The 24,457-nt window shown below is 40.0% G+C and overlaps 1 protein-coding gene and 2 long non-coding RNA genes across 3 annotated transcripts; 1 reads left to right on the forward strand and 2 right to left on the reverse strand.

Moving 5' to 3' along the window:
* Nucleotides 1-255: 255 nt before the first annotated feature.
* On the reverse strand, nucleotides 256-20,718 carry COCH (cochlin). Its single transcript, XM_035327738.1, has 11 exons — nucleotides 20,561-20,718; nucleotides 20,423-20,467; nucleotides 15,010-15,166; nucleotides 7,777-7,910; nucleotides 7,363-7,425; nucleotides 6,517-6,561; nucleotides 6,281-6,428; nucleotides 5,634-5,737; nucleotides 4,642-4,868; nucleotides 2,721-3,237; nucleotides 256-2,003 (listed from the first exon to the last, which is right to left on the reverse strand). The coding sequence occupies exons 1-11, from the start codon at nucleotides 20,583-20,585 to the stop codon at nucleotides 1,828-1,830; spliced, it is 1,641 nt and encodes a 546-aa protein (XP_035183629.1). The 5' UTR covers nucleotides 20,586-20,718; the 3' UTR covers nucleotides 256-1,827.
* On the reverse strand, nucleotides 17,957-20,414 carry LOC118167867. The gene is made up of 3 exons (XR_004751273.1): nucleotides 20,063-20,414; nucleotides 19,760-19,863; nucleotides 17,957-18,590 (listed from the first exon to the last, which is right to left on the reverse strand). It is a non-coding gene; the product is annotated as an uncharacterized LOC118167867 (long non-coding RNA).
* On the forward strand, nucleotides 20,400-24,314 carry LOC118167869. The gene is made up of 2 exons (XR_004751275.1): nucleotides 20,400-20,552; nucleotides 24,140-24,314. It is a non-coding gene; the product is annotated as an uncharacterized LOC118167869 (long non-coding RNA).
* Nucleotides 24,315-24,457: the final 143 nt, after the last annotated feature.

Here is a 24,457-nt window from a genome sequence, read left to right on the forward strand (position 1 = left end):
TATATACGTGTCCGTATAAAGTGTATCCTTGCAGTTTGGGGATAAATTAGATTTTTTTTTTTTCTCCAAATTGGGGATTTAAAATTATGCAGACAGGAACCATTACATACAACTTATTCAAGCTATACTGCGTGAGCTCCGTCATTAAAAATACTTATATATTACAGGATATTGAAACGTGCAGTCTCAGTTCCTTGCAATATATAAATTTCTGTAAAAAAAATTATGCTAAATGAATCAAACTGTTGCACAAAGTTGATATTGTATATGAATTTATACAGCAATAGCTGAATACTCTTGTCTATAAACACGTAACAAAATTAGGGATAACAATTAATAGAAAAATACAAGGCATCCTTGCCATTCATATTCATGTTTAGTGTAATATATAGCCAGTCATAAGTTATTAAAAATACACAACAAAAGCCTGATGAATACAATCCCTTCTGTGCCACTCCATAACTACTAAGAATTTTACAATCAATAGCACAAAAAAGAAGGGGGGGGGGGGGGGGGGAAGGAAAAAAAGAAACCCTAGAGTGGTAGGAAAAGTGCTGTTTTGTTTTCTGCTATGTATCTTACTTGCAAAAAACAGTTTTCTAAAGAATGCTTGAAGGACATTATTCTCTCCAGGTATCTGAAAGATCTGAAATATTTAATCGTTTTAACCCCTTGTATGTAGGCATAAAAATATCAATATGTTACTAGGTATGTAATCAAATTAAGGCCCCTTTTCAAGAAGGCTATTCTTCTTCAGATAACCTCACACATTTTTGAAAATGTCTTTACTAATGTTAGAAATCCATTATTCTGTGAGCTAGTGAATCCCTCTTATGTGTCTGTCTGCTCCCTTCTTCCCTAACCATGTAACCTGATATAAACCAGTTGTGTTTCAAGGTTGGAGATGCCTTTGGATTTGGATTTGACTATTTTCATTCCCCCGTGTGTGGTCTAACTTTAATCTCTTTGCCCAAGGTTCCTGTCTGTAACTGTCTAGCCAATAACAACTATGTAAAATAAAGACAGTACAAGGCAGTAGAGAGAGAAAACCCAGGCTATCAGATATGTTAGCAATATCACCGTTGACTTAGTGGTGTAGGAAACAGTAGTATTACTTGGGACCCAGATCCTCAAAAAGAAATGCTGTGATGTAAGTACTTTTCAAACCTGTGCCAGAAGTCAACAACATAAATCCACAGAAATCTGTGGGCCTAAGTTAAGTGTCTTTTGGTGTAAACTTTGCCAACCAGATAGCACTATCATTCACCACAGCAAAATCTCAACTAGTAAAACAGACTGTTTAGCCATAATCTGTCACACTTCTTCTTAAGCTGCCTGCAATAATGGATGTTGCACAACTGAAGCACTGAGAGTACTTCACACTGTCAAGAGAATTCCTTGAAAAGACACAGAATCATAAGCTACAGAAGGCTTACAGAAGACAGGTAGTACTGTGTATTTAAAATTAGATTATGTATACCTTGTAAGAAGACATCTAGTTAGTGACAGCAGAAATGTCAGTGCTGTATTGTTTTGTCTGCTGCTATGTGATAGCCTTAAGTGCACAATATGCTTAGCTTTAAACTTGGGCTACTATAAATGAATTGAAAGTAATAATAGCTGTTGGCCAAATACTGCTTCTCCCTATCAAGTACAATTTCTAACAAACTCACATAAATCCTTTACTGACTACAAAAAGTAGCCCTTCTTCATCTCTTACACTATGACAGCATATGTAAGAATAAACCATCTGCACTTTAGAGGGTCCCTTTCGGTTTCATAAATCTTCAGTTTCAGAAAAGTAATATCCAACAGCAGATTTTTGCTTTATTGTTTAGAGTCCAAAAAGTCTTTACAGATTCCTCGAATAATATCAGGAATCATCTGCTCCAGTCCAGTGAACTCCCTGGTGAAGAAAGTGTGGGAATCTCTTGGTTCAGAAGCCATGTCTTTCAGATCATCCAGAGGTGCCCAGGCAACGCCAACAGAGAAGACTGTTATTCCTACAATGCGACAGTACAGAAAAAAATAAGTAAGACCATTTTGTCTATGGCTACAAGAAAAATATCAACTGCTACAAGCATGAATTAATTTGGATCAGAAATGAGTGTTCCTGCACCTGCAGGCTGTCAGAGATGATTAGATTTTGCCACCAAGTATCAGGAATTAAAGAGGTGTCTCAGTAAGAATCCTGGTAGAAATAGGGGATATCCTAAGAGTTAGCATCATAGTTGTTTTGTAGTGGTAGATATGAACATAGCAGTGACACAGTAAGTCTTGGAACACAAAAAACAGTGTTTAGAACAATTTTAAAGTAAACCTGGATGCTTTGTGTACTCTTAGAGTTTTCAAGCATCAGAAGTCCAAGAGGCTTTTTGGTCAAAACTGCTTATTTCACTCCTAGATGATGATGGAGAACAGAAATAATGCCATTGGATGCCATTGCTAGTTGGAACTTCACTACCTGGCTCTTTGGTTTTAATCTACTGATTTCTCTCAGTTAGGAAAGTAGACTGGGTGTACTTTTTTTAAACGAAGTTGCCATAAGTGAATCTACTTACAGCTACATACCTAGCTTCACACCATTGATGTTTCATTCTTATGGAGAACAGTTCCTCAGAACTCACATTTTGCTAAATTTAAAACAACGATGATACATGATTTGCTTGGTGGAGCTGAATGAATCAACTCCTGCTGCTTTTAATCACAGAATCATTTACCTGCTTTTTGTGCAGCAGCAGCAGGTCCTCTAACATCATCGTAAGACTGACCGTCAGTCAAAATAACAAGGAAATTTTTGTTAGGCCCATCCTTCACTGGTCCAAATACGTTTCTGGTTGTGAAAGAAATGGCATCACCAGTAGCAGTGCCACCACTCATGTAGCGAATGTTCCGGATAGCGGAGAGGACCTTTTCTTTTGTGGTATAGTCTGTGAAGCTGAACTCAGTACGCTGATCATATGTGAACTGCACAGTGGCAATTTTGGAACCAATATCAGAGATCTCGAAAGCCTTCGCAACGTTGCTGATGAATTCAAGCACGAGGCGGAAGTTGCTGTCTCCAACGCTGCTAGAGCCATCTACCAAGAAGGCTATGTTGACAGAGTTGTAGCATGTCTTGCTACACAACATTTGCTCATGTGAACACAGCTTTTGGACAAGAGGTTTTACGTATTTGGTGGTACCAAACCAGCTGGGCATGTTGTAAGAGAAGAAGCCATTATTTCGACAGACAGCCTGTTTGAAAACAAAAGTCACAAGGTGAATATTGAAACAGCAGTTCTGTGGATACCAATCATATACCTATGTGATTTTCTTCCAAAGGCAGGTTCAAGTTGGAGTCTGATGGTGTTTTGTGGGGGTGTTCTGTTTGTTTTTAAAGACATTAAGGACAAACACTTGTAGATAAGGTCAGTGAAAGCTCTAATTTATTTTATCAAATAATTAAATGGAATATGCATCCCTGCCTCCTCCAGAAATTTCAGATAATTTCATGAAATTAATGAGAACTGGAACAACTAGATATTTTAATTATGTTTTTTGAAAGGGAAGTCAGTCATGGCTACTGAATGTCCAAAGGATTGAAAGTTCTACATTTTCCCCTATCTACTGAAAGTTAGGTGTCTATGTTTTTCCTACTAACATTGTAAGCACTATAAAATAAAATCCATAATGCATCATCAACACAGATAGGCAGTTGAGTAGAAAATACAGTCCCAGGTCATTCAAAGTAAAATTTCTTTTTCCCCAGCTTCCATAGTATACATGTAAAATGCAGGTAATTGAGACAGGGATTCGATTTAAAATCAGCTCTCCAAGGTGGCAACTTATCTGACTAAGATCAAAATGCAGAAAAGGGAGGGCAGGCTTCGGTCACATAAGATCATGTCTTTCTGTGCCTGTAAGTACATGAGAGTTGGACCTGCCCAGGATCAGAAACAAGCTGTCTTGTGCATGCAAACAGCAGAGCCATAGTGCTTCATTAGGTTCATGTTCTGAGCTATTAACTTTCTCCTCAAATAAGACACCTAAAGCCTCCCTATGAAAAATCACGTAATGAACTAGCACTTAGAAAGCTCTTGTGAGAGTAAGACCTGTGTTTGAATTCCTGCGCTAACTCATATGGAGCAAGATCCAAAAACTGTTCATCCAAGAAGTGTTTTTCAATCTTTCCTGTCTTTCTAGTGAAAGTAACTAAATAATCCTCCATAGAGCAGGTCCTAAAAGATTATGCCTCCCTGTTTGCCATTTTAGGACAGAAGATACCACACCCATGTTTAATTGCTTTGATGCATTTACTATGCCTAAGATAGGGGAGTTCCCTTCTAGGAATCTTCATGTAATTACAAAATCCAAGAGCTACAATTTGGCCAAGACTCTAAACTGGGAGAAGTGTGATGGCACTTTAGTACTGTGCTGCAGCCCCATTAGCAAGAAAATAACCCAGCAGAAGCATATTATTTAGTGAGAAGAAACTAATAGGCTTACCCAAAATTTGCAGTCCTGATATTTTGATAGTCTCAATAGTTTTGAGAGAATATATTTTATGAAATTTGTAAAAATTAGTTCATTAGGACTCTAGCATGAAGTAAATTCTCTAGAATCATACCTATGCATGAAAAATGAATGATATTCTCTTACTTTGTCAACAAAACCAATGTCTTGTACCATTCCCAGCTCCTCTGTTGTAGGTTTTGCTACTGATACAATGAATACGTTGACCCCAAATTCTCTGGCCACTATACCAGCTTCTTCTATATCATCTGAGGGCCAGCCGTCTAGAAACACTACAATGATTTTGGGTATTCCTTTGCGTGCTCCATTTTCCAAAGAGAAGAATTTCTGAGCTGTGTGTTTCAAAGCTTTCCCTAGTTTTGAATGGCAAAAAAAAAAAAAGAAAAAAAGAAAAAAGAAACAATACAATTACATTTTCATACCAAATTCCTACATGAAATTGTCCTGGATTTTAGTTACGACTACAGCAGAACAAACCCAGTGTAACAGTGAAATGGTGTCCCAGGATATCTCAGCACTCATGAAACTTGAGCAACCTATACCCTATTAAAAAACTGATAAAGCTGAGGGAAAAAAAAAAAAACACACTGAAATGTTTTTCCCCCACAGGTCTTGTTTTATACTAGGAAGCAGATACATGAGCTTCTGCCAAATGAATTGGAAGGAAGAAGTTGAGAAGCTACTTAAATTTAGCTTGTGAAATTAAACATAGCTGGAGAGCTCAGTTTCCATATTTGGCAAACATCCCTTCACAACCACTTACTCTTTATTCACAGATAATTCTAACTCCTAAATTAGCCATACAATAAGAAAGAAATGTTAAGCCTTTTAGATATGAATTTATCTCAAATATCACTGTTACCAGTGAAAATTTGATTACTCTTTAAGCACGGGAAATGATATAAAGCATACAAGAAGTAACCCTGACTTCTGAAAATGAAATCGAAATTACGGCAATGTTCTAGTGGAAAAATGTTGAACCTAAAATAACCATGGTATTTAAAACACTTTTTTACCTAACAGAATAATAAGTACTTCAGTATATATATGTATACATACAAATATGTATTTACTTATGTAAAGATATAATTTCTATTTTCATTGACATATGAACTCACCTGTATTAGAATTGCCTCCTCTGAACCCTAATTCCTTTATGGCAAACAAAACCTCTTTTGTGGCAGTGAAGTTTTTCAGATAGAATTCAATTTTTGGATGTTCACTATGGAAAAACAAAACATAAATAAACTACGTAGTTGACTTTTCTTATCAATGTGGCATGAGCAAGCTAAATTAGCATTTGAATAATTTTGTTCTTGCTCAAATATACTTTTCTCTCCATTTTAATTACTAAAATAGAAGTATGCTCCTCACTTAATAATTCTCACAATCCTTAGCATGAGGAATCTTGCACCTAGGTGGATAAATTAAGAACAGGATGATTCTTAAGCTTATTAAGCAGCTGAAAATACTAGTTAAAATATATCCAGAAGTAAATTTTGAACATGTCAGAAGTTAAACTAAATGCATTTGTATAATTGAAAATTACACAAGTATCACAAAGGCAGATGATCAGATTTGTCATGTCTTCTCACATGAACACATCAACATAGCACAGAGAAAACAGTGGTACAAGCTGGAGTTCGTTTTCTCTTGCTATTAGTTTGCCATTATTGAGCAAATGCTGTTCTGCAAAATACAGTGACACATTACTTGATTTCTCTTATTAATCACTCAGTTATATTTTGTGTACATCTGTTATTACCTGGCTTGTACAACTCCAATGTGAGGCCCTTCTGTTCCAATTCCCAACATTACTGCTACTTTTCCAACAAAGGTTTTCTGTAGATTAAATCTACGTTGGCCAATGTTGTAACTTCCGTCAATGAGAAATGCAATATCAGCTTTGCAGTCTGTGAGCATCCAAAATAATTAGACTTACTTAGCACCAAGTAAATGTTACAATTTTGCTTTTCAAAAGGTAAACCTATAGGTTCCTACCTTTGTTCCCAGCCTTTTTGTCAAGGGGCTTCTTAGGTCTTTTGCCTTCAATGAAGAAAACAGCATGGATCATTTAAGAACAGTGAGATGAAATAGAAGAAGCTTAGTCTAAGAATTACATTGCAATCTATCCTCAGTAAAAATTGGCATGGGACTGCATCATCCTTCAATTAGTGTAATAATTAAAATTTCACTACTATTGCTTTGCTCCTTGGAGAATATTATTTTTCAAATGAAACTGTTTAACCTTCGTTTCTTGCACTTGTCGAGCTGAATATCAAGGAAGACATGTACAGGAAGACATGCAGAAATTGCTGTAGCTCAGCATTCCAAGTGCTGCCACTTCTCTTTCTCAGTTAGCAATTTGCAGTTTAATTTTAATGTTTTGGAAGCAAGCTGGGACTTAATGAAGCAAATGTTCTGTTTGCAAACAAGATCCAAGTCCAATATCTATATACCACTAGCCTTTATAAAAACTGATCTAGCCTTTTAGTGGCAGCATGTTCTGCGGAGAAATCCAAACAGCATCTAAATTTCTCTGAAGTCCTGACAACAATTAGCTGTTAAGTAGTTCTGTAAGAAGGAATGCATAATGTCTTCTCTGTCACTTAATTGGAATGAATATCCTATGAGCTCGCAAACTCTTTCCTTCTGTTACATTATCTACTAGTTTTCCAAATTAAGTGTTCCTTCATTACATGAACACTATTGAAATCAGAATCAATCTCACTGATTACAAATGATTCTTCCTTTCGCTGATGCAAGACACGTCAAAGCAGATATTGTACATATGTTTTCTTTAAAAATAAATTCTGTCAAACAAGACATGTTGGAGAGAGCTTGTACCTGTAGAAGGACGTGCTGTTGATACTGATCGTCCCACTGCTTCAAGTGCTACATTCTTGGTAGCTGCCAAAGTATTGGAAGAATGAATTTATATCATAGAATCATTATATCACTGTTTCAATGTATTTAGATGAAGTTATGAGTGCTTGAAGAATAGTGGATTTGCAGTAGTCTTTCTAGACTATTTCCAATAATCTTTCTGTATAATCTAGGTGGACTAGTCTGGCTGGAACGGTATTATTTTAAGAAAATTGTGGAAAAGTGAAGATACAATGAGTTAGAAGTAAAAACTTTGATTACATTTCATATACCAGTCACATTTGTTTCTATATACAGGTGCATTGAGAAAGTTTCCTAGACCTATGTTAATATTTGAAATACAGTTTGCAAAGTAGTAAGTTTTTAGACACCTACAAGTCACTGAGAAAGACGAGGCCCATCTAGAGAGCACCTGAGACTGGATCCCGTTGGCATTTACAGCAGGGTAGTTTTCCTGTCCTGGGAGAGTCTGTACCTTTACAGGTCCTCCTGTGCTGGTGATCACCCCTCTGAGACACAAAAAAAAAAGTTACTATGCATCAGACATTATAATCACAAGGAAATACAGTACAATTATGCCATCATTAGTATATTGGACACTAGCCTTCTAAAAATGATGCAATATAGGTGGAAGGTTGCATTCAGGCAAAAATAAACTATATGATACTGAAAAGGTTAAGAGAAAATATTCCACAGAGCATCACTCAGACATTTTTTTTTTTTTTTTTTGTTAAGGAAACGCGGACAATTATCAGGAAATTCTAAAATTCTAACTGCTCAGACTGAAGCAGAAGAATGGTAAAAGTAAGAGCTACAGCAAAATGTATTTGAGTTGATTATGATTCATGAATGTTTGTGGCCAAACCAAAATTTGTTACGCTTGACTGCAAAGTAACCAGAGCTAAGAAAACTAAAAGAAAAATGCTGCCTGTAGTAGTAATTTTTGTGTAGGATATTGCGTTAAGCAACCACACAGACTCAAAAATGGCAGGCATTACTGACAGCAACCATCCGATTACTGATAAATGTAGGAACAGAGTGTAAAGTATCTTATTCTCATTCACCTGGAGCAAAAATTAAGTGTGAAATCTGAAATATATAGAATGCAAGTTAATAACTCAATCCATATAAGATTCCTGATTGTTTTCCATCTAGAATCGCAAATGGTGTGTCAACAACAGATGCTGTTCAGCTCTGTGATTTTTACAAATTGTAGCTTCAGAATTTGGAATACTTCAAAAATAGTTAACAGATCATAGCTATTTCCCTTTGTTGAAGCATACCATTTAAATACGGTTTTAATGGCTTATTAAAAAAAAATACCAAGAAGCTTACTGATTAAAAGTACCTTATAAAGTCATATTCAGTATTATAAGACTATTGTACTCCTCAATGCCATACTAGAAGTCAGTTCAGAAATGCAGAAGTGACAAGAAAACTTGTAGCAAAATCTATGGAGGAAGTTTTCCAAAAAGAGATTTGAGACTAAAACCTTCTTAGAGAAAACCGCTGGCATTTTGGTCTTGTTGAGTTTCATCTCAGGACTCAATGAGCAGGTTCTGAGATTGCCTGCCAGATCTGCTATCACGCAGGACAAATGAAGATACAGCTAATAGGAAAATCTTGCTGATGCTTACGTGCTGAGCCTGTTAGCACTATCAGGACATAGAGGATTATGTGAATACCCAACGGGATGTTAGATTTACACATTTAGGAAACTTCAAGGTTAAAATCTGCCCAGGGAGAGAACTTCCATTGTTTGTTTTTGCAGGCAGAGGGGTTGTTGTGATAGTCACAGGCATCAGAACGCTTTTTTAGATTTCTTTTTATATGCTGAAAGAATGGATATTATTTTTTTAGGGGCCAAAATTCAATGTTGAGCTTCTTTAAATGGAAGGAAAAGCTTAATGGTCTGTGGTACTTGGGCAGGTACAGTAGCACGGGAAACAAACAAGCTTTGAGATTATTGAAACACAGCAATCTGCGCCTTTGTGTTTATTTTACTTATCTGTTTGGCTTCCTGCTTGAAGAGAGTCCCAGCCTCATCTGATTTAAAACATCATGAAAGTAGAATAATCAAGGCTGGAGTTTAGAAAATCTTGCACAGTTATGGTAATTTGAGCTCTGGGCTTCTGTGGCAGTTTCCACATACATCTCCTTGTGGACTACTTAAAATGCATTCCTGATTCACAGACGTGATTTGCATTTCTAAATGGAACTATGGTTATATATATACGTATTTAATTCTTGTACCTTTAAAGATTATGGTAGTTTCAAACTACAGAGATGCTTTATCTAAGAATACTATATACAGTGTATAGACAAAGAAGCTTTAGTAAAGTTGCCCTGAATGCTAGTTTAAAATCAGATTATTATGTTGGCAAATTTAAACAGCACCTCACATTTATCCTAATAGAGAGTGAAGAGAAATAGATATGAACAGAGATGTGCTACTCTAAGGAAAAACCCCAAACCCAAGAGCAGCAGTGGTGCAAGTAGAGTGTTGAAAGAAATACATACTGAGCACACTTGGTCTTACAGTCCAGAAGCACAATGTTGCAGAGTATGTTTTTTACTAATAATTACATTTATCAAATATGTCTACAGGTGGCCAATCTGCTCTTTGTTTCCCCACCAGAAGGGAGAAAAGAGAAAGAGCAAGGTCTGCCGTGCTACCTAAGAGCAGTATTTTGACTTGAAGTTCCAATTACCATTGCTGAGTGCTGGCTGCGATAGCAGCTGGCATTTCCTACCAGATCCCTGGATGAAAACAGTTATCTTCAGGGGGCTAAAACAAGCCAGCCAAATTCTCATCTTTCCTTTCTATTACCAGTAGATGTATCAACCTCTTTCCACATCATTCACCTTTCTCCATGGCTCAAGTAGCATCCTCCCCTTTTCCGAACAGCAGCCTCCTGCTGCCTGCCTGCTACCAGTTTGGTGCTTCGGAGCTGTTCTGGGTTTTGTGCCAGCATTTTCTGGCCCTCTAGGTTCTGCTTTTTCTGTCTCCACTACACTCCTATTGCTTTTGGCAAGAAACAAGGCACAGCAGCAGAAGCAGCCAATATATCAAACTTTCCTAGGTGGCCTACTGCTGCTGCTCAGAAGCCCAGCTCCTCTGGCTGACAGGGTTTTTGTCAGTAGCCTTGTAGCGAACACTGCGGCAGCCCAGTGGCCAGTCTTTGTGGTTAGATTGTGGCCAGCTCGGTAATGCCATGACTTGCTTTTGTTCACTTGAATTCTGAGAACCTGATGTTTAATTACAAGTGTTCCCACCATGTGACTAGTTATGAAGGTTCTAAAAAAATATGCATGCCTATTTAGCATCCAATAACTGCAACATAGGGTTAGGTCTCCGTTTAGTGGAATTGGCACTAGAGCAGAACTGCACAAGCTGAGAACCTAGTCCTTAATTTGCCCTTCTGATTATTAATCCAATTAATCACTCAGTGGTAGATTTAACTCAGTTCTTTATGCCTACATAGTGTCAGCCTGGTAGGAGGTTCTCCATTCTTCTCCCTGACAAATAAAACTTCTATTCTTCTGCCCAGACAAAGAAAAACATTAAACAAATATTCCATTTCCTGAGAGTAATTGCACATAAAATAAGGACAGAAAAAGATAAAAAGCCAAATATAACAAACCAAAGCAGGCAGAAAGCTTATTTATCTGGAGTAATAACTGAATTCTGCTCAATTCTTTAAAAGGCACTATGTAGTGTTATTACTACAAGAAAAAAAAAAATCACATCACAATAATGGACCTACTTGGGGAAATAAGCATTATTTGGTGTATGTACAAGTTTAGGAATCAGGCTTCAACTGGGACCCAACACATACAAACTGGAGTGTGTGTGGAAGGAGGAACTGACGCCTGCTCACACAATCATTTTGCTGTTTAAAAGAAGCACTGCTCCCAGGAACGATGCCTCTGGAAACAGAGGGTGGTGGGGCAAGCGTGATTTGTATAAGATAGAAGCAGTCATGGCAGTGACACAGGCCCTCAACAGTGTTTATGGTATATATAGGGCTATGTTGCACTCACCATGCAGTGTAATGTAGGGCATGCAGTTTTAAAGTAGATGTAGTTGTTTCAGTAATTTGGAAGAAATTCTGAAATTCTTAAGAGTACATATCTAGTTACAGCATGATAGCAGAAGTTGGTGATATCTATTAGCAACGTGTTCTTGGAGTTGCTTTGACACCAAGATGAGATGGAGTTCAGCTAATGCAACACAGAGCTGGAAGCAAGAAGTAGTTTGTATGTTTCAGTTGGCTTTTGTAGCCTGTACTGAAATTAGCTGAGAACTAACCAGCTATGCCCTCTCTTCCATCCAGCAATCCTTTTTCCTCCTTCACTAGGACCAGTATTCATGGCTTCTAATAGTTCCAGCAAAACCAAGAAAACGCTTTCACATAGTGAACTTCGGTCTGAACACAAGAGGCTTACAGGACTAATAGCAGCTAACTTAAAGCTGGTCTTTGAAAAGGGAAAAAAGAAATCTAAGTAGAAGATTCTTTCACCTATATTCTGCTTTTTCAAAGTGTTATACTACAATAAATTCAGAAGACTTGAACACTTAATTGTACACTGGCATGCTTGCTGGAGGGCCCTGCTGAGAAGGACAGCTATTTCAGTCCCTTTGTCGCCATTAGAACACTTGGGTACAGATACAGGCATTTTTTAAACAGTGCAGTAATTTAGATTGACAGATGCTGTGGGGGAAAAAATACAATACTGCATAAAACTATGCTTCTGTGTTAGAAAATTCATACACAGCATGAGGTATAGATGCCTGTGCTTTACAGGTGAAGAGTACACAAACACCTTGAAAAAGAAATCTAAACCTTTCATTTCTTGTAACTTCTTTTGTAAAAATGGAGATTTTTCCAGTGCTGATCTAAGAATTAAAAAACTAGATAGTGTAAGCATTTTTCAGCATTTTCAGCACTCCAGTGACTCAAATCACTTTTGCTAACTTATGCTTAAATTAATAAGAGTCTTGCTGAGGTACAGCGAGTGCAGGACTGAAGCAGAACAGATGATGCAGCCAAGCCGCGCAGCAGCCGCAGGGGGAGCCAGCACCTGGAGTCCTGGTGAAGGAAGCTTTTGTAGCAGTCAGACCACAGCCACGGGGATGACAGGGTTAAGACTGCTACCTAGTGAACTGGTTAGTAACTTTTGAAACTAAACGTTTTAGCTCTTTCAACACTTCAAAACACTTCAGTGCCTTTAGAAAGAGGTCTTGAGAGCAAAGATATTTTGTCTTGAAGTAAAGATTCCTATGGCAACCAGTGAAGAAATGGAGTGCTAGAAGTAGGATGTCTGGCTACTTCACTAAATATAAACAGTGCCTTAGAAAAAGCATAGGAAACCTGACAGTTCTTCCTATTGTAACTTTAAGGTATTTGATCCAGGTATACTTTAACATTTTTGTATATACATAAACAAGGAAAAGTGAAAAATTAGAATTTAACTTTTTGTTTTAAATGCTTATGAAGACACTTAAAACATACTGAATGGAAGTAGTCATTGTTTACACAGCAGGATGGAAGGGAAGCTTGCTCCATCAATAGAACACCATACAGAAACAGTTAACTATCTTTAAAACCAACTCTTAAGCTTTAAAAACAACTTTCCCCTCTTCTTTCCCTGCCCCCCAACGCCTCCCAAGTTCTTTTTAGCTACGCCATAGTACCTTAAGCCTTAGTCTCCTTTACAGCATCTGAGAAATTTACCAGCAAAACCATTGTTATGTTTAGCTTACTTAGGAATTTAAATTTTAAAACCCTGATTTTTTTAAAGTTGTTTAAATAAACTTTTTATTTTGTCCTTTATCTTCTAGTCAGTTATTTTGGTGTAAAATAGTTTTTAAAATTCAAAAATACCCTGATAGCAGAGTTCAGCATCATAACTATATTTTGAAAGAGTTTCTTCCTGTTGCTTGGGAGTAAGAAGAGAGTAAAACTATGCCCCCATTTCTTTTAAATGCTTTGTTCCATGGAAGCTTTTAAGAACTGTTTCAGCCTTTCTGCATGTGTAACAGTAGTCTTAACTGGAATGCACAAATAGAGTTAAGACTGATTTATTTATTTTTTTAACTGTAGTTTATGCATAAGTTAATATAAACATACCTAGAAACTAAATGCGACTAGTTTAAAGAAGTTTGGTGATGTTTGAGGAGATTCTGGTTAACTTATGTTGTAATCCACAAATGCCAATTAAATCTCATTCATAGAATTAATCATTTTTTAAAAAGTCTCGAATGTAGTATACCTCAATATATTTACTTTGGTTTCAATAGAGACTCTTGATACAAATAATTTGGATTGTGTGTATGACTAAGTCTTACTTTTAAATATAGACATAATATTTAATTACAGAAATCTAGGAAGTTTGGAAAAATGTGCAGGGTAATCTAGTTTGTTCTTTCAGTTCATATTAGGATGACAGTTTTCTAGCTCTTTTAGACAGATGGATATCTTCTTAGAAACTGCACTGTGCAGTCCAGTTCCAGGCCATCTACTCTGTCCTTATTGCTAGACTTTTTCCTCAAGTCTAATCTACATTTCTGTTGCTGAAGTGTCAGTCCATTCCAGAGTTAGAACATGTAGTTTTGAATCATTCAATGAGGAGTTCTAAATGAGCAAGTACATCTTTTACTGCTAGTTAACAGCTTAAGCTAAGAATCCTCCTTTAATAGCCAAAAAGATTTTTCAAAGTATTAACGCCAGTCTGACAGGAATCATTCTACCTTCCACAGGCATCTGAAATAGATCACATAATCTTCAGCTGCTTTGTCTAGTGTTCCATTATTTAAAATAGATTTAAAAAAGAATTTACCTTGCAAGTAAGTAATTCTTCATTTTAAAAGCATCAGATAATGTCAGTAAGATTTCTGCCAACCTGTCTTCTTTCACCTGGGGAATTACTACTACTCTACTGACATCTATTTACTGATGTATTTACTGACATATTTAACATGGGTTATCTGGATACATTCCTAGCCTTCAGTTTTCTGTTTTATACGGGAATAAGTTCAGCTAGCTGTTGGTCTAATTAAGAGACCAATGATCTAATTATGAGTCATCAAGTTTGATGCCCATCAAGGAAGTGTCAGAAAATAAATCCTGTGACAAAAAATATAACTCTGATTACAATTAATAATCTTTACAGATCACATTCACCCAGATCATAGATAGGTCTGTTTGCATAGGAGCTTAAACTGCTTCAACCGTTTCAGGAAAGATATCAAAGTAAAAAAATGCAAATCTGCTTTTATTCTCCCATTAATTACTGCTTACACTGCATCCTCGTAGGTCTACCAGTGACATTGGAGTTATCTTACAGTGAAAGCCTGTCTGCTACTTTGCCATATCACTAGTTCTGTTGTTTTCAGGAACATTTCAGCACGACTCAGGTAACTTGCAAACCACCCAGCCATTCCTTTCTGTTGTGCTCTGTTCTAATGGCATTCCTATTACATTAGCATGGTTTCAGAAGTCCAGAGAAGTCTTTATTATGCTGTCATCAAAAGGTTCAAATTTAAAAGCGTAGCAAGACTATATAAACTTGCTTAACACGTGGATTAACAGTTGACTGCCTTACCTGTGTATGGCAGCTCCGCAGACACTGGAAAGGGAAGCATAAACTCCATCCCCAAAGACATAGAATTGCCACAGAGGACAGTTTGCTGGGCAAAGGACTTCTTCTGTCTCCTTTCTAAGGTCAAGTCCTCTTGTAAAGCATGTGATAGCAGTGGAAACTACAGGAGAAAAAAAAAAAAAAGAAAAACCTGTGACCTGAAAATCTTATTTTTTATTTGAATAAAACAACCACCTTCTCTATTGTATCCAAATCAAAACGTTTGGATTTGGAATTAGGTACAACATCTCATCTTGTGCTCTAGTATGTCTGTAAGGATCTCTGGCACTTAGAAATGTGCAGCTATGTTAAGGAAGAACACACTATCTGAGAGAGGCAGGGCGGAAAAGCTTTTAAAAAGAGCAAACAGCATTGAACATTAAAATAATAGCCAGGAAATATTACAGTGGAAAAGAATGGAAGTGGTTCACAACATGTGCAGGTTTACCACAGACATAAAGGCAACAGGAAGACCACAGAGGTGGAACACAAGAGTGGGTGGCACTCGCTGAGACAGAAAGTGAATGCCTCAGTCATCCCCACAGTGCTCTCCAGCTGTGGGGCATCCAGGAGTCATTTGGGAAGCTCAGTCCAGGGATGTTCATGAAGCATCTATCTCCTTAGCTTCTGCAAGGAATCCTACTGAAGTCAGTGTTCAAAAAAAAAATAAGGAACACTCATCTCCCTGCTCCAGTAATACGAGTGGCATCTAGAGCATTCACATCAGTTCGCTGCAACAGAGATCACATCATGACCCTTGTGCCAAGAACAGTCAGATTCACCCACAGAGATGGAATTTATTTGTGCTAGGCACATGCATTTCTCACAAAGAACTCTGCCTTTTTTTCTTTAAAGTTGCTTCCCAGATAGTCATCTCTGAGCTGTTACCGTACTTGCATGTGCATGCACCTACATACATGGATCTACACCGGTGTAGAATTCTGCCTGGTAAATTGAAACTTTTTCTTTTGCAAATTTAGAGGTCATTATATTGGATGCTTAACAACCATCCTACCACTGCACAGCACAGCCAATTCAGCCAGTCTGGTAACACAATGTGTTAGGGTTTTAGCTTTGATCAACATTAGTTCAGCATCGTAAGTTCAACCCATAACTGACAGGATATTTATTCTGAAATTCCTAAGAGCAAATGTTGTCATCGCTGAGCACTAGCAGGTGCAAGAACCTTTTCTATATGCACTCAGAAAATTACTTTTTCCACACCATTAAGAGGAGAGCTGACAGTCAGGCTAATGAATCCATCCATACACCACAACAAGAGTATGATTATGGGGATTAGTGATTGGTCTCTTGCCTGCTTCCCTGCCCACTCTTTTGACTCTTACCCTAGGGTGTTTACTGACCCTAACATAAGCTGCTGTTATTTGAAAGAATGATTTTGGAACATATGCTGTTCCTAATCAGCAGATGGAAGAGAGCATGCTGCCTTGGTGCCTCCTGCTAATCCCACTGACTTCAGAGCTGAAAAGCAGAACATTTACAGCTGGAGGTGCGCAGTGAAGTGTCTGTTCACACTTGCTGCACAGATCTAAGAATGTAGAGAACATACATGTAGTTTTGCATTTAAATATACCTAATCCTCATTAGTGCTATACTGCATTTACAGTAAGCTACCTGATCATATCTTCCAGAAAAATCTTTGCTATCTGTCAGCACATACATGTTAGTTAAATGCATTCAATGTATCTGCATAGTCCAGAAGAAAAAAAGAGAAAGCAGGAAATATTTTTACTTTTTCCCTGCCTTCAGAATAAGAAAAGCTGTCTGTCCAACAAGAATCACTGTAAAGTGATTTAGTCTGATTCTCAGGTATCCTACAAATAAGTTTTACTCACATCCTCTCCATGCTTAGTCTTATACATTTGCCTTAAAAACAAAAGCATGAAAAACAAGCAGAATCACCATGCTTTTACCTAAAAGCTCATTATTCTCATTGTTAAAAGCGATGTTATTGATGTCATGCTGAAAGTCAATTTGCATTTGAGTGCCCTGATCACTTCAGGGAACTCCTGCAAATTTGTTAGCTGATTATACTGGGCAGTAATCAAACATCCACCAAGCTGCAACTAGTGAGACCAACCAGCAGCTAGAAGGCTGGACATCTGTGGAGGAATCCTTGCAACAAGCACTAACAGTAATCTGTTCTCATAGCACTACCTATGCCATGTACCCTGGAACATTTTTCTAGCTTCCAAAAGTGCAAGACACCACAGGGAATTTATAATACCTGTCACTTCTAATTAGTTAGCCTGGCTGAATTCCTTGTCAGGCTGTACAATTAACGCGCTCCTTATCGCTTGGAGATCTGCATTTCTCTCACTAGCAGGCACTTGCTAAATACAGTCATGTGTCAGGCTAACATTGTGCATTTTTGATAGCACTGAAGATGGGGAGGGAATGTGGGGAGTGGAATCTGGCTATGTTTTCCCTAGCCATGAAAGCACAGATGCTCACTATAGCCCAGCCATGGGATTTTTATGTGCTAAAGACTCACAATCCTCATCTACACCACTGTGGGGGTAGAGGGCTCCAGAGCAAAAAGCAAGTTGCTGCTGTGTACTGCAGCAAAACCCCCTAGCTGACATACTGTAGCTAGGGGCTTTTAACAGGTCATAACTCAGATAGATCAGCAAGGGCGCCCCCCCCCCCCCCGGAAACTTGTAATAGGCAATGAAATACTTATGCTGTTAGTTAAAAAGCAGCAGTTTCATTTTGTTTTGCTCTAAAGATACAGTTTCCTGTAAGCTATAGCTCTGAGACTAACATTAGCAATGTCAGCAGCAGAGTAAAAATTAGAAGTACTGGGTAACAAAGTTAAACCTAATGGTACTAACTCTGCAGTGGATTTTGTTCTTCTCTGTTAATGAATCGCATAAAACCACAAACAATCCAGTGTGAACTTGAGTATATTAATCATACCTGAATACTGGATCATGTAGAATAATTCTTTGCCATATTACATACCAACAATTCTCCCAAATTTCATGTGGTAGTACTATTAAAATGTTATAGAGTGGCTGTTTTTGTTAACATATCCAAATATCGAAGGTACTTCATCTTTGCAGAACCAGCCAAATAGCTAGCTATAGAGTTTAAGTTGCAGTTATTTCATGATCACTGTAATTTAAGAACACAAGAACAGTAGCACTTGAAATACTTCTCTAGATACTTACGTAACTCAATAATCAATACCATTAAAAGTTAAAATCTAAATCAATGCATTTTTAGAAGAGATTATAAGCTTGCAATTTACAGGAGAGGAGTCAGTCCTAGACTCCTACCCAGTCTGGACTCTGATGGAAAGTAGAGACCTCTGAACACATGAGCCTAAGATTAATCCTTCAGAACTGTAATAAAGTGACCGTAATCCCACTCTGTCCAGACACACACTCTCTTTAAGCCTCACAGAAACACACCACATTAGGGCACACCGTAAAAACAAAGTACAAAGAAAAGAAATTGCATTTCTTCCTGTTTTAAGCCATATTTAAAGGTAGGGATGAATGTCTTCCTTCACTGTTGACCTAAAAAAGAAAAAAAAAAAAAAAAGCAAAGGCTCACTTCTGTCCTGAAACTTCTATCCAACAACCATGCTTTCAGTCATTCCATCAGTTTCCATCTTTTTGTTGCTATATCCCACACACTGATTTGCTCTGAATAACTGTTTCTCAAGCCCACCTATAATGAGTTTTCCCTTCGTTTTTGACAACAGTCACTAACTTAAGACACTAGAAAAATAAGAACTATAAACAAAATTTGAGCGTTTCTAACCCTGATATTTTCATTTATTGCTTTGGAAAATCAGAATTTATGTAAGGAAGTATATGTATGTCTGTGTACATTATTAAAAAAGGGCAGGGATTCCTAGAGCAAAATAGCTTTATGCGTCATAAAGTAGGGGTTTACTTTTTTCTTCAGTACAATTCTTGTAGGACTTAGTTTTATTTATTTCAAAACAAGAAAAAGTTGAGTCATTTGTTTTTATCTTGTGGCTTCAAACAAACTTTATATATATATATATATATATATATAAGTATATATATATAAATATATATATAGTTTTATGCGAGGAATAGTCTTACAAGTATCATCTATACCAGAAGAAAACCATATTGGTAGAAATAGACCTCCTTATATTTTGGAAAGCATGTTCATAGCTTGCCCACTAATTCATGTAATGTTAAGTACATATCCTGACATGAACAAGAACAATGGAATTTCTAAGGAAGCGTCAGGGCTATGTTACTTATTTCAGCCTGAGATTTGCACCTTCTGATCAACTTCTGTTTGCTTACTATCTGTCATATGCCAGCGTTAACCCACCCATATGGGCAGCCTTGGGTATGGTAACCAGAGTTATTGAACTTAGGTATTTCAGGGGGAGTGCAAGGAAAGATAAGACCTCCCTGAGCAGTTAGGAGCCTAAATACAGTAGATATTCAAATAAACCAATACTCTTTTTGTTACTTTAGACACTGTAATTTAAAGTGTTTTTGTTTTTTTTTAAAAAAGTTTCTTCAAGCTTCTAGCTCAATAACGAATGGTGCTGAATTTAGGCTCAGGGTAACAGTGAGAGGCAGTATCTTACATTAACTGTTCACACTATGTACAAAGGTGCTGGTACTTTTAGTAATAATACAAAAGCGAAGTTACATTTGCCAACATTCCCTTAACATAAGTTAGTTCCAGATACCTTCTGGTTACGGAGGCTTCTTCTCCAGCCCTGGCAGCAGGTATTATAACAAAACCTTTTCAGGTGTTTCCTGTCAGGCCGTTGACGCGATGTGTGTAATGCGCCTGTAAAATAAGGAATTGAGGTTGCAGAAGGTTTTCCATTGTTGTTTTGTTTATTTCTGGTGGGTTTTTAACTCATGGCCGTCCTGCGATACACAGGATGGCACAGAGCAGTTTTCTAAACGTTTGACCGAAGACACCCCGAGCAGCCGATCCTGCCCCCCGCCCCCCCCGCGCGGTGCCGGCCGGCACAGAGACTCACCTCACCGCCCGCCGCAGCTCCGCCGAGCCGCTCCGGTCCCTCGGTGGCGCTCCTCGAGCCGCTTCCTACGGCCCCCTGGGTGGCTCCGGCTCCGGGGCCCGTCTCACAGCCCGTCTCACAGCCGCTCGCACAGCCCGCCCGGCCGCCCTGAAAGCCCCGCACCGGCGCCGCGGCCAGAGGCAGGTGCTGCCGGGCGGGCCCGGCTCCACTACACTCACCGACACAGCCACACGCACCGACACAGCCGCACTCGCTCGCACACCCCTCGGCATCGCCCCCCCCGGCCCCTTCGCCTGTCTCCGTGCCCCGCCGGCACGTCCCGAGCAGCCCGGGAGGGGAGGAGGCTGGCAGCACACTCACCCGAGCCGTCGCTCCCGCGCACGGGGCCGCAGAGCAGGAAGACGCCTGCGAACAGACAGACAGACAGACGGACGGCGGGTCGGGGCGAGTCGGGACGGAGCACAGCTCCGCGCCTGCCCCGCCGGCCGCGGTACGCACCGAGGAGAAGGGCGGCGAGTGGCATGGCGGCGGGAGGCTCGGGATGGGACGTGAGGTGAAGTGAGGTGAGGGGAAAGGCGCCCGCACCGACACCGCCAGAGCCGCCCCGCGCCGGCTTTAAACCCCGACCCGGGCGCACGGGCACCGGGGCGGGACGGGGCGGCCGGGCTGGGCTGGGAGGGCAGGGCCCGGCTGGGCAGGGCCGCGCGTGTGCCGCCGTGCCGCCCCCGCCGCCTCAGGCCGGGTACCGCGTCCTCGGGCGCTGCGAGGCGGACAGGTGGGAAGCCGAGGCCTGGTTTAGTCACCCGGTGGGTGGCAGAGCCCCAGCCGCTGGTGTCATGGCAGGTCTGCAGGTTTAGCTTGGTTTAAACGTGTTTGTTTCCATTAAAAACGGCCACGCAATTAATAAAAAAGATGCTTCAGAGCCCACTTCGACTTAGTTCAGTGCGTGTGTGGTGTAAAGTATTGATTGGTGTGAGTATGCAGTGGTCGGGTTACTAATGAACGGGTCGGAAAGAGTGGAAGGAGGGTGTCTCTTCCAACGAATGCCTTAAAATTGTGTCCTTTGCTGGCTCTGTTCAACTTCTGCTGGGACAGCTGCTCCTAGAAGTAGCCTTCAAACACAAATAGGCTTTCAGAACCCGTAGAAAATGGCTTCTTGCTGGGGGGCCGGGGCAGCCCGGTCAGGGTGTGAGCAAGCTCAGCTGCAGCCCACCTGGGGCTGCACATCGTGAAACGTTTGTACGTGTACTGCAAAGCAGGTACGTGACAGCTGTCCTGCACGTACATGGGAAGCGTGACTGGGGAAGTTATTTGTAAAACAACAACAACAAAAATCGTAGTTTACTTCAAATGAAGTGCCGAAGCTGTAAGAACCTAATCTCCCTCACCACTTCCCCCAGCTTTGATGTCCCAGGAACACATTTTTGTGCTGCCCACTCAGAATAAAGGTGGCGATGCTTCACTTCGGACATGCTCTTCCCCAACAGGAGTATCAATTGCAAAACCATTCAAGGCACTTGGTGCAGGTGTCAGGAACTTCTGCTGGCGTTTCTCTGCTTCTCCAGCTCCTGGGAGCTTGTCAAGGAACTGCTGGCTTCCAGCCAGCTCTCTCCTCAACAAGAGGCTCACCTGAGGGGATTGATCACCTCTGGTCTTCGGTGGTGAATTAAAGAGCTGCCAATGGCAGCTAAAACACTGTCCTCAGTCATGAGAGTCCACCTCTCCCTGAGGTGCTCGCTACAGGCCCAGCTGCACCTGGTACAGCTCTGCAATGGTACACCCTTTCTGGTGCTGGTCTCTGTTCACATTTTGTGGGTTTCTCAGAGGTGTGGTAGCTAAGACAGGATGGGAGTTTTGTTACTTTGTTGTTTGTTTTTCTGTTTATGTTAAGAAAATGTTCTGGGAATCCAGTGTCTTATAGACAATGCCTGTTGTATGGTTAGCACTGACAGCAAGTCTTCCCCATTGCCTTGAAACCAGTGGTGGCAAATCAATGACCACGCCGCTCTCTTTCCACTGCCTTTCTCCTCTCAGCTCGGGGAGGGAAGGGGGCTTGAAGTCCTGCCTGGACTTCATGAAGCCGACAGAAAACCAGAGCTCGAGCCCAGCCCTGGGGGGTCAGCAGGTGTTAGCTTCTCTTGGACTGCCACGTCTTGTCTGGGGCAAGAGTGTGGGAGGACTGCACTCACAGGTTAGTGTTTCACCACAGATTCATGATCCGGTGAGATTTCCATGGAATGTCATCCTCTGGAGGCTGAGGGGAAAGCAGGAGAAACAGAGAGACATCCCATTTATTCCGGGAAATACGGGAAATGCCTGCACTGAGAGACACTGGCTGTCCTTCCTGTACAGCACCACAGAAACCCTCTGTCCTCTGTGTAAAGAAAGGCTTTGTGCAAAGATCAAACAGGACAGAAGAAGGTACTAATTAAACTTTCAGCCCTACATACTACTTGGCCTTGCAGTTCACTCACTGGGAAAATACATTCACCCACCCTCATTGCAATCCTCCTTCCCCTCCTCTTGACATTTTTCTTTTTGCTGGTTCCCTTCATCTTCTGGAGTTTTGCATTTCTCTTTTGTTCCTGTGTTCCTTTCAGACCTATGATGCTTTTCTATAAACTTTCTTTCCAAAGCCTACTTAATTCACCCTTCAAAATGTTTTACATATCAACTGTTGGGTGTCACTTTCAATTTTGTGCTTAAGAGGTACCAAGTGGTGCTTGTGTTACGGGGTTTCAACCTGTGCAGCCTCAGGAAGGTCTCTGGGCACAGATGTTGGTGTGACACAGGCAAATTGGTGCCATGCTGGCAGAGCACTGCTGTGTGCCCAGCTCTGGGCTGTCTGGTGCCAGCAGAGACAGACAATTTGAAGGCCCTAGAGGGACACAGCAAAAGTTACAGCACATGGCCCTTTTTTTCCTCACATCTTGGGCTTGATTTGTTAATTCATGCCATCACTCTAGTTACATTCCTTCATATTACTTTCATTTTTGTGGGTTTTATGTTTTTTTTTTTTTGTTTTTTTTTTTCTGAATTAATAGGCTGTTAGTAAACCTAAAGAGAAACATAGTGTAATAATAATAATAGCCTGATAGTAAATCCAAACAGAAACATAATGACTCTAAACAGAAGCAGTGACTCTGGTCTAGGAACTACACACACATCCTCCTCCTTTTGGGGGCAGAAGGTCTCAAACCACGCAGATGCGTGCCAGAACCTGGCGGCTGGCTGAGGCCCACAGGTGCACTGCAGTGGGGACAGCTCCTCCTCTCCAGGGAGGCTTTCCTGCGGGTACCTTTAACCATGGCCCAGAGCAGTGCAGCAGCACCCTCCAGTGCGCTAGCCTAGCATTTTGAGCACTGATGGAGACGGTCTATTTACATGCGGGTCTCTCCTTCAAAGAGTTCAAGCGTGATGCTTAGCCAACAGTTCCTGGTAGGGAGCAGACCCTCACCTACCAGCAGTTTGTACGTTGTAGATTAACAACTATACTCTAATTGAAGCATCCTGCAAAGCGGGACCAGGTGAATCTGTTTCCTCTCCTATCAGCACTCTCTTCACAAAGGGAGAAGAGGAGCAGTCACCTTTCACCTGTAATCAGTACTGAGCTGCCCTCTGCCCAGCCTCTACAGCATGTTCTCTCTTCTGTAGGGGCCATCTTTTTAAGACAAAATTCAAAGTCAGTCTGTTATGCTGGATTTTAGTACTGTATTCATTTCAGTCATTGTCTCACATCTCACCAACACAAACATAAAAATGAAGCTTGGGGACTAAATAATAAACATTATAAGAAACAGATTAAATTAATTTCATGTATGAATTTTAAAAAAGATATGAAATTGGAAAGCTTATTTTAGATGTAGTTAATAACTCTGGATTAATTCTTGGATGCTTAGCTCTGGACATCATGAGGACCTTTTTTAGCTGAGAGATGTATTTTTACTAGCATTTTGAAAACTTCTTGGGTGCAAACATTAAGGACTCTGCTGCATGTTCACTCTTCTGTTTCACTTTAGACAGCAATGATATTGTGAACAGGAGCAAACTGACAGTCAGAAGATCTTTCTTTTGCAGTCGGAGCTGGGGACGCTGATCTTTGGGATGAGACCCAAGACATACTTCCAAGCATTTCAAATCCCAGTTTCAGCACTTCCAGTCTGCAGACTCATCTCTCTGTTCAATCAAGAAGCCAGAGGTATTGATTCCCATTTCGGGGACACGCATTTCTTAGAGAAATACATAGCTTTCGTTAAGTGAGGTGGATTTTTCTGCTTCATATAAATGTTATGTTAATCCTGATTGGGAAGTGCCCAGTCAGAGCCTGTCTGTACTCATATGGCTGTTGTTGAACCTGTGGCTTCTGTTATTTCTGGCTCTGCAATTGGTGAACAT

This window comes from Oxyura jamaicensis, chromosome 5, assembly GCF_011077185.1.
Source record: "Oxyura jamaicensis isolate SHBP4307 breed ruddy duck chromosome 5, BPBGC_Ojam_1.0, whole genome shotgun sequence".
NCBI classification, from domain to species: Eukaryota; Metazoa; Chordata; class Aves; order Anseriformes; family Anatidae; genus Oxyura; species Oxyura jamaicensis.

Coding starts and splice junctions, on each gene's coding strand:
- COCH (XM_035327738.1), bottom strand. CDS start 20,585: ATGCCACTCGCCGCCCTTCTCCTCG. Junction 20,468..20,560: donor ACTCGCCGCCCTTCTCCTCG/GTGCGTACCGCG, acceptor GTCTGTTCGCAG/GCGTCTTCCTGCTCTGCGGC. Junction 4,869..5,633: donor AGGAGGCAATTCTAATACAG/GTGAGTTCATAT, acceptor ATTCAAAACTAG/GGAAAGCTTTGAAACACACA.